This window comes from Scatophagus argus, chromosome 13 (assembly GCF_020382885.2).
Source record: "Scatophagus argus isolate fScaArg1 chromosome 13, fScaArg1.pri, whole genome shotgun sequence".
Taxonomy (NCBI): domain Eukaryota; kingdom Metazoa; phylum Chordata; class Actinopteri; family Scatophagidae; genus Scatophagus; species Scatophagus argus.
Genome location: NC_058505.1, coordinates 21,217,815 through 21,228,357, shown reverse-complemented (window position 1 = coordinate 21,228,357; position 10,543 = coordinate 21,217,815). Strand labels below are relative to the sequence as shown.

At 42.9% G+C, this 10,543-nt stretch overlaps 1 protein-coding gene across 1 annotated transcript; it reads left to right on the top strand.

Moving 5' to 3' along the window:
• The first annotated feature begins 915 nt into the window (after positions 1-915).
• LOC124069044 (major facilitator superfamily domain-containing protein 12-like) lies at positions 916-10,400 on the top strand. The gene is made up of 11 exons (XM_046407752.1): positions 916-1,783; positions 2,390-2,509; positions 4,295-4,505; positions 4,721-4,850; positions 6,517-6,738; positions 6,828-6,920; positions 7,035-7,127; positions 7,335-7,505; positions 7,600-7,694; positions 8,239-8,369; positions 8,472-10,400. The coding sequence occupies exons 1-11, from the start codon at positions 1,636-1,638 to the stop codon at positions 8,513-8,515; spliced, it is 1,458 nt and encodes a 485-aa protein (XP_046263708.1). The 5' UTR covers positions 916-1,635; the 3' UTR covers positions 8,516-10,400.
• The last annotated feature ends 143 nt before the right edge of the window (positions 10,401-10,543 follow it).

Genomic DNA, 10,543 nt, shown 5'->3' with positions numbered 1-10,543 from the left:
TGAAGCTCACCGGTTTTGATGATATTGAGCTTCAGACGACTGCACCAATGAAGCTTTCTGTCACTTTTCGGTACCCCACTGTAAATTGTTAAAGTTATGAAAAGTTATGAAGACAGCCTGTTTCTCACTGGAATCATACATGTCAATATAGTTATGAGCCCCCCCCCACAAACAACAACAACAACAACCAAAAAAAGAAACAAAACAAAATAACAAAAACTTGCTATACCTTTTATTAAATTAATTCAAAGTTTTTACAAACTATATATATTATACAGTCCTTTTTGAGGAATTGGTATGGAAAGTGCTGGTGTAATTCCATTTTTTTTCCAATCCTGGTAATCTCGCTTTATGTCCTGGACGACTTGGAAATGATCTTCATGATTTGTACACTGCAAAATGACCAGTTAAGCATTAATATCAATGGCCCAAGCAGGCGGGTGAGCCTCTCTTGATCTGGTTAAGACCCTGACAGTTGCATGTATTATCTATTCGATGTTGATGGCTTATATGAATTTTCATTTACAGTGTGAAGTATATTGCACTTTTTGGAGAGACCAACTTCTGTCATATTTGAAAGCAAAACGTTGACAATTTTAGTAATGTCAGACATGTAACATTTTAATTGACATCACATACTTTTCAAATATTCCCCTAGAGCGGCCAAATTGTTCGGCATTTATAGATTTCAAACTTTTCATACATAATATCGTTAGTTGACTGCGCAATAGCGGAAGTACATTGGGGATATCTCTCACACCCTTTTATGAGTATGTTGCATCTTTGGCAGTCACTCCGCCGTCACGTGAGGAAGGTTAACTCGTGAGACTTCTGCTATTGGCTGAGAGGAGCAAGAAGGGATTCCTATTGGGCTATTCCTCATGATGTTTCCTGCTTGCGTCATCATTGCCGGTTTGAGTTGTTTACATCAGTTTCTGTGTTAATTGTCAGATGTGCTCTACGGCTGTAGCTAGTCAGCTAAAAGGCAGTGATGGAGCTGTTCGGTACTTTCCATAACAGGGTGGATTTAACATGAAGCTCTGTCGGCGTTAGATCACGCACCCATGAGGTTTCTGACTACGTTTGAGGTCAATTTTTATGTGATTTTGATTGTTTATCAGTGACTCATCTAAAACGATACAGTTGACAGATAGCCGAGATATAACAGCTGCCTCACATTTCCTATTGAGATTAGCTGGTTCGGCCATTTCAGTGTAAAGTAAGTTTAGAAATACGCTGACGGAAACCCTTTCTCTCGAACTGTTCGGGCGGTTCTGTTTCAGTTTTCATTCGTGCCTTGATGCTCCTCTCAGCTTTGACACGGCTGTGCGTTGTCACCTGATCACAAGGGGAAATCGACTCCGACAATATGTTTCTGCTCTTCCTCAACGCATAACTTACTGAACGGACAAACACGCTAGCAAGAAGTGTATATATGTATGTATGCATATATGAAGTGGGCGTTGGGAAAAAAAAACGCGAAAAGGGGAACTGAAATCAAATCTGTCGTCGTTTAGCTCTGCCCAGCCTCTCCCCGAGTCGGAAAACGTCGGCTCATTTAGTGAAATCAGTGCAGCCGATGAAGACGCGCGTTGATATTTTCGTTTAAACGGTTTTTGTCTCCCACGAGCCACAATGTCGGACGCCGAGAGGTCTCTGCCAGTCCCGAAGAGACTCAGCTATGCGGTGGGACACTTTCTGAACGACTTGTGTGCTTCTATGTGGTTCACATACCTGCTGGTGTTCTACCATTCAGTACTGGGATTCCAAAACGCATATGCAGGTTAGTGCCTCCACCTATTTCCTTGTGTATACGTACGTTATATGCATGTGATGTGTGTAAGCATGCGAACAGTGCATGCACTGCTAGACACTAATGACCTGTGATACACACCGGAAAAGCTGTCGTGTTCATTTTTAACGCAGGCCGCATCAGTAGGATATTGATTTAAATGTATTCTGAAAACATTCAGACGTGCTTTTAAGCGGGACAGTTCATGCGGGTTTCTTTATTACAGTTTTGTAAACCCTAAACATTACAGGATTCCGACTAAGGATTATTCCCATTATGGAGATTATTTTCACAATTAATCCATTAATTGTTTGTTTGTTTGCTGTTCTAAATGACAAGGAAAAAAAAGTAGCAAATCGTTACATTTAAGAAGCTGGAATCAACAAATGTTTGACATTTTTGCTTGAAAAATGACTGAAACAATGAATTAACAAAATAGTTTTCTTTTGGCTGGCTAATCGACTCCAAAACTTCGTTCTTTTCTATGAGTATTTATACTGTCTCGATACGGTGAATGTCCACCATCTTTCTTCTCTGTTATCACATAATGACTGCCATGGTATTTGACTGACTTACAATTGTCTACCTGTGGCGCAGGTGTGTTGCTACTTGTTGGGCAGATAGCTGATGCTATCTGTACGCCTCTCATTGGTTATGAGTCGGACCGAACGCCTGGCTGTGGCAACTATGGCAAGAGGAAGACATGGCATTTAGTCGGTAAGTCGAACAGACAGACAGGTACAGACCAGTAGACTGCACACTACTGCTTTATGAGATTCAGAAATGATCGACCCTTCAACAATAAAGTGAATTTAGCTCTCTCTCACACACACAGTGTGTTGAAATAAACATTCATGACAGGGAGATGGTTTCATGTGTTCTCTGCCTTCATATCGTCTTTATTTTTTTTATAAAAAAACACAATGACCAACGGGTCTAAATTGTAAATACACTAATACATATCGATACATGTTATGTGCTCATACTTGCACTGTAACTTTTAGAAGTATTAGCAGCTGTGTGTGTTCGACATAGTGCCAGCATCCTGCAGTTTAATCAGGAAGAAGAAGATGTTTGTGCCCCTCAGATGTTCCTGTATGTGCTCTCATAAAAGGGATTCATCACTCCTCACCTTCTGTGAGACTGCTGTGCTCCCATTCTGAACGCTTAACGTGTATTTTATTGATCCAGTTCAGATCAAATTGCGTTTGACTTTCATCCACTTGAGACTCTGTAGCGACAGCTGTCAAAGGAGGACACAAAGAAGCTATCAGCCCACATCGTGGACATGGACTCTAACCCACAAGCTTCCACATTGGTAGCTTTAACTCAGTCATTATTCAAAATACGTCACCCAATGAAGAACCACATGAAGTAATTTGTCCAGTCTGCACAGCCATCTCTTGAAGGATGTCAGCTTCCTTGGGTAATAGAGTCTACTCCTCCCCTTATTGTACAGATCGTCGGTATTAGATGTCCAGTCCAGCCTGTTGCCAAACACCGCTCCCACATATTTGTAGTCCTCCACCTCTTCCACCACTCCCCCCCCGATCTGTAGTGACTGTGAAGGCGTCCTCTTCCTCCTGAATTCGAGCACCATATCTCTGGTCTTGTTGACATTCAGTCTCAGGTGATTTTGTCCAGACCATTCTACAAAGTTGTCCACCAGTACTCGTCCTCTCCCTCTCTTACAACAGCTGAGTCATCAGAAAACTGCTGCAGGTGACATGACTCAGAGTTGTACTGAAAGTCAGTGGTGTATAAGGTGAAGAGGAAGGGAGAAAGCACAGTTCCCTGCGGAGCTCCTTTATCACCGACCACCACATCAGACAGGACATTGCCCAGACAGACAAACTGTGACGGACAGTAATGAAGGCCTTTGAGTTTGGAGTCACTTGTCCAGTGTTGCTTTTAGATTTGATCAAATGTGTCTCTGGATAATGCAGCATCATGATTATGTTTTAACAAAGTTCACCTGTTCAACACCTGCAGCTCAGCGTTTAATAGAATTCCTCCTCAGCTGGAAGTCCACACAGAGCCTTCGTTGTGCTGTCAGACGAGTAGCTGAGAAGCTAAAACCAAAAGTTAAAATTTAAAAAGTGATCATTTTGGTTTCTCCCAAACTGGTAGCTTCGTCTACAGTAAGGCCAAGAGAGTCATTTCATATTGTTTTGTTTCAGGCTACATGGTGTTAAAAATTTACAAAAGGCATGTGACAGGCTTACTAGACTATTCTTTGTAATCCTTTGTAATGTTTTTATTTAATTCTTCCTGCACAGAGGAACTTTACACACCAAGAGGCAATAAATGAAAAGTCTTGTGTAAGTTAGAAGACTTAAGTTGGGCCTCGTCAGTTTTCCTTCTTAGTGTTGGTTCATAAGTTATGTGTGTGAGTATGATGGAGACCGTCTGATGCCTGTTCATTTGTGTGAATAGTAAAGAGTGGTGGGTGTATTTTCACCAAGTCATTTTTGTGTGTGTGTGTTTGTGTGTGTTGTCCAGGTACACTGAGTGTGCTGCTGTCCTTTGCCTTCATCTTCAACCAGTGTCTGGGCTGCAGTGCTGTCACGCCTCAGTGGGCCAGTTTGACCTACTTTGTCCCGTTCATCATCGTCTTTCAGTTCGGCTGGGCTGCCACCCAGATCTCCCACCTGTCACTCATTCCGGAACTCGTCACCTGTGAGCACGCTAAAGTGGAACTCACTGCGTACAGGTACGTATATACGCACACACACACACACACACACGCACAGACAGACACGGGGACTTGCATTTTGTCATCCATAAGTAAGGCGGGTCCTTACTATGTGTCTGTGTAAACGGATCTTTGTCTCCACAACTACAGGAATACATGTCCGCATACACACACTCATCTGTAGATCCTGAATACATGGTTTCTCTCCTCTGTGTGTGTGTGTGCGCGGGCAGGTATGCATTCACAGTGATAGCCAACATCACGGTGTATGCAGTGGCTTACCTGCTGTTCCACGTCCAGGCCGGAGAGGAAGACGACCCGCTCAGCGATGCACTGGGGCCAGCAGATGTCCTCATCTTCAGGGTGAGGAGGACACTTGTTCAAGAGTGGGAGGAGCTACTGAAAGTGACCACTGGACACTGACAGTGAACAGCGCCACTTAACACAGCTGTAACGCAAACACACGCTTCGTGAAATTGTCTGCCAGAGGAAGCCACTTTGGCTTTTTTTGGTTTTTCACTGGCTCTAAAACAACCAGCTTCAACAGTGTTGGCTAGATGTTAAAACATGGAGAAGAACTGTTGAATTAATATGGTTAAGCTGATTTCAGCTCCACAATTCAATTCAATTCAATTCAGTTTATTTATATAGCGCCAATTCACAACAAAAATTTCCAATTAGAGCAGGTCTAGACCAAACTCTTTAATTAAATTGTAATACAGAGAGCCCAACATTCCCCCTTGAGCAAGCACTTGGCGACAGTGGTGAGGAAAAACTGCCTTTTAGAAGGCAGAAACCTCGGAGCAGACCCCGGCTCAAGATGGGCGGCCATCTGCCTTGACCGGTTGGGTTGAGAGAGAGAGAGAGAGAGAGAGAGAGAGAGAGAGAGAGAGAGAGAAGGAGCACACAAGCAGAGATGCATAGCAGCAGTAATAATACCAGAAGTATCGGAAATGTAGATAATGACAATGACAATGAAGTATACAGAAGGTATTATGGTGATTTTGATAACAATAGTAGTAACAATAATGGTAGTAGCTGTACTGAGTCTTAACAGATTTAAATCAGATTATGACTAAACAGTAGTAATTGCAGTAGGTTTTGAGCAGGACGACAGCAGGACCGCAGCAGGAGGTCCAGTCATGATCGCTAGGAATCTGCGGGACAAGAAAGCACAGGGACTCCAGGGAAGAAGTTGAGTTAGTAATATGCATTAATGGGACATGAATGTGTGCAGAAGGAGAGGGAGAGGAAGAAAGAGCTCAGTGCGTCATGGGAGGGCCCCCGGCAGTCTAAGCCTATAGCAGCATAACTAGGGGCCTTGCTCTTTGGTCCTGACTTGCTCTCGATTTAGGTGATCCTGACTACAACACTGGTTCTGATTGAAGTGAAAAGAATGAAGGCTGACAGAGTTGAGAGCGGGAAAGAGAGCAGAGGAGAAAAATGTAAATAAACAGAATAAGCATGAAGGTAGTCTTCGTTACTGAATGTTTGCCAAGCTTCACTTCAGTTGCTTCGGTCACACCCATTTGCACTGCTGAGAGACTTCACTTAAAACTTAACCCAACTTAGCCTTGTTAAAAACTAAAGGTGTCTTTGTTTTGGTCATATTACGGTGTGTGTGTACGTGTGTGTGGTTCTGTTTATCTTTCTGCCTACTCAAATGAACTCATTTCACAAAAGACAACTGTTAGCATTTGCATCTTTAAAGTCATATCTTTCATGTTCTTTGCGTACAGGATTATCGTGACACCTTTTCTCACACTCTTTGCAGCACAGACCTCATTATACCCCCTGCATGCAACCCTTTCAATCACGTTTCTGTAGCTCCAGCCTAACAACACAGGTGTCCTCTAAAATCAGGAAAGTCCCATAATTATACACAGACAGCAGGCATCTGTGTATTCGCCCGTGCATCCGCCTCAGATTGAAACGGTTTACACACATTTTGGGAGAAGTGAAAGAACAAAGAAACAGCTGCCGGATTATAACAGACCTCGACCCTGTTCTGCGTTGTGTTTGATGACAGAATCTGGCGTTGATAGTGCTGGGCATCGGCGCTCTCTTCTGCCTCTTCTTCCACCTGGGAACCACAGAGAGGAGGCCCGACGCAGGAGGAGAGGATGGAAAGAGGAGGACAGAGGAGGAAGAGGAGGAGGAGGGGGAGCGGAGACTCCTGCTTCCTCGCACTAAGAGCCTCTCATCACTTCTGCAATGGAATTGCTGGCTGCAGCAGCCTTCTTTTTACCAGGTAGGAAGAGTCCACCATGTAAAACAAAAGAAAAAATGCCTTTCGATGTCTTTTTCACTGGCTCACAGGTGTGCGTGTGTGTGTTGCAGGTGGCCTTACTCTATATGTCCACCAGGTTAATAGTCAATCTGTCCCAGACTTACATCTCAATGTATCTCATCAACACGTTGGGTCTGCCCAAGGTAAAACAAAATCACCATAGCCACCTTTTTCATATTTCTGTTATCAGATCAGGGTGATATTCAGCAGTCGGCTCCTTCACTCCTGTTTGTTCGTTCTGTTTCTCCCGCCAACAGAAGTTCATTGCAACAATCCCTTTAGTCATGTACCTGAGTGGCTTCCTGTCCTCCTTCATCATGAAGCCTCTCAGTAAGCTCATTGGAAAATGTGTAAGTAAAACCTCACACTTCAGCCTGGCTCCACTCAGACTGGTTACTGACACGCTGCGCTGTCTGTTCACATAAACATATTTTCATTTTATTGAAATGAATTGATGAAGCTGGTTTCCAGAGGCTTTAAATAAAGTGAGTAGAAAATGAGTAACAAAATTTCACAGGAGTGTCAGACGATTTACCGTGTGTCTCTGATTGGTCCAGCTCACCTACTTTGTGGGCCTGTTGCTGATCCTGGCCTTCTCCTACTGGGTGCTGCTGAATGACAGGATGGGTGAGCAGGTGTACGGGGCCGCTGTGCTGCTGGGGGTGGGGTCGGCCACTATCCTGGTCATTTCGCTCTCCATGACCGCCGAGCTCATCGCCGATCAGACAGTAAGACGTGTGTGTGAGTGTGTGATGAGGGGGAGGTGTGATGTAATGTTCCCGGATGGTTTTACATCGTATCTTTATCTTCACCTCTCTGCAGCAAAGTGGTGCGTTTGTGTATGGAGCCATGAGTTTCACTGATAAGTTGGCTAATGGACTGGCTGTGATGATCATTCAGGCCCTGCATCCATGCCAGTTAGTACACACACACACACACACACATATACACACACAATACTGAGTGTAAAATAAAGATGGAAGATATGAGGGCTCTCTGAAAGTGAAGCCAAAACATGTTGATCGCCCCCTGTTGGCTGGCTGCAGTACAGGTCATAAACCTGTCGCCCTCTTTGTTAGCAGATGAGACGTGGGCCAAACTGAAAACTCTGCTTGAACTTGTAGCTTCAGCTTGAACTTGTAGCTCCACCGACTGATCTCTACTGAACGAACTCTGGCTCCAAATCATGTCATCAGTGCAACATGGCAGCACTCATATCTTTGTTTTACAGTGGGAGGAAAAGGGCATATGTCATCTTTATAGACTTTATACAACTTTTTAGTTCTAATTGGTCTCCTGTACTGTTCGGGGTTTTTAAATCAGGTATATAACACATAGTACACTTAAACAACATGTAAAGTATACCACAGACGTACAGTACACACATGAGCTCTGTAGTTTCACTGTTGTGCTGGTGCTCTCTCGTGACATGCTCATTTTCTCTCTGTGTCTCTGTCTCAGCACTGTATTGTGCTGTCCGGCCTGTGTGTGGTTCTATCATTACGTCATGGTCATAGTAACGGGAGGCATGGCAGTCATCGCAGCTTTGGCGCTCTGCTCCATCCTCATCTGGCCAATCAGGATCAGACCACGTGAGTTTAAAAAAAAAAAAAACTACACTAATATTGCTTATTGCTTTGATTACTGCTTAGTTCAGGTTGATGTGTTAACTGCTCTTTTCTGTGTGTGTGTAGGTGATGTGCCAGTCATCTCTGAGAATGGAACAAGTGTCAACTAGCAGCCCCTCCCCCGCATGTCCAAGCACCACAACGGGACTGCCCTGAGCTAAATGGGAATAGCTTTCAGTTCAGTTGCTTCGTTCCTGTTCAGCCTTTCAGAGGAAAGCAGCAGGGATTTCCTGACTGGCTGCTCGCTGGTGCACTTAATGGGGCACATTTAGCACTTTCAATAAATTTGCAGAAGTTGCCAGGGAAACCCAAGGAAGTGAGAAGGGAGATTTACGTTTAGCTGACAGTTCAAGCCACTTTCAACCTAGATTTTGTTTTCCTATCATTTTTCAACAAATGTGGCATAAGTACAAAAATCATTATAGTGGACTGGTGAAAATTTCCACAGGCAGCAGCTGTCCTGATGCCAGCACTTTATTAATGGATTTTCAGACAGTATAATCAGAGTAGAGAGTGTAATGTCTCCTACCTCTGGATGTTAAATTTACTACAGGAAATAGTTAGTCCACCAAATGAATTAGCAACTTATTCTATTGTAACCCCCCCCCCATTACTTATTTTACATTTTAAAATGCTAAAATGTGAAAGAAATCTATAACATCAATTTAACGAAAGATAAATATACGTTACTCGCAATTCTCATTACTAATGAAGGGAAACCAGATGCTATTCTATTTTTTAAGTGATGCTGTTGATAACTGTTTTGATAACCTTTAGTATTTTACACACTTATCTTATTTTCATAGAAGCCAAGCAACACCCAAAAAGGAGGCAGCTGGTCTGTGACCAATAGTCTTCAGCTGCTTCCCCATACCATTGGGAGCTTCAACAGGTTTGTTTATTTGTCCTGGCAAACAAATGAAACAGTAGGAGATTTAAAGTGAGATGAGGCAGTTAAAGGAATGTCAGTGGCGATTACACACAACTCTGGAAAATGATGAGAAGATACCTCACGAATGTAGGCATCGGCTCACCTCACCTCACCTCACCTGTGGATCACTCCACACTGCCTCACTGACAGACAACAGAACCTCGAGAGGAAGATGAAAGGGAAGCAAATACTCAAGGGATAGAGCTCAGAAACACCAAAGACAAGGATTGGACCATCTTATGGCCAGTGAGTCTAAACAATTGATGTCCTGTCACAACTTTGCAACATTAGCTAGTTAGTTTCTCTGAGTTTCCACAAAGCACTACGCAAACAGACGCACCGACTTCGAAAACTGACTATGAAATCCAGACTGTACAGGAAATAAAGGTGAACCAAGCGCACAGACGACACTTAAGAAGTTATGAGAATTTATTTTGAATATTTACTGCAGGAGTTACCGCAAAACGACCTGGGACATCATGGGCAAGTTCAGCTTTTGTCTGCATTCCCTGTGGCGGTTGCGGAGTCATTTGACATCATGCTATCGAGCTTGATTTTTGTTTGATAACTCATGTTTGTGCCTCATCATTGTGGATCTTTTAGATAAAGTGCTCCTTTTTGCGTTTTGTCGCTCATTATTATGAGATATTTCTATTTGAAACATTGTTCTCTTTACTCTCTTTATAATCAGACCAAATGGGATATGTAAAAAAAAAAAGAAATATTTTTATAATCAATAGCAGAATTGTGTTTGATATGAAACAACTTTAAAGGGATCAGTACTTTAATATATGTGTGCATTTAATGCATGAAGTCTAATATGAAGGAATCATACTGGTAAATCATTGGAGCAGGTGCTAATGTTGGACTGGGAGTTGTGACTCTTTTGTTGTATTTAACCAAAGTCCTGTGAAGCTCTCTGACCTCTGTGACAGTCCCAACTATGATAACTTTATGTTTTTACTTCCTTTTTATGTCTTTGTGACCTCTACGACTGAAATGCATGTTGGTGTTGTTTTGTAAAGAGACACTCATTAAACGTGTTTCATGATGTCCAACTAGAATTGCATCCGAGTTTGGCTTGACCTCTGAATTGTTAGTCATTTACTCAGCTTTTATGGAAAAGTGACGCACGCGATCATATGGTCACATCACAAGATGAAGATGTGAGAAGCCGTTTGGTAGGGCTCTCTCAGTGTTCTGAAGG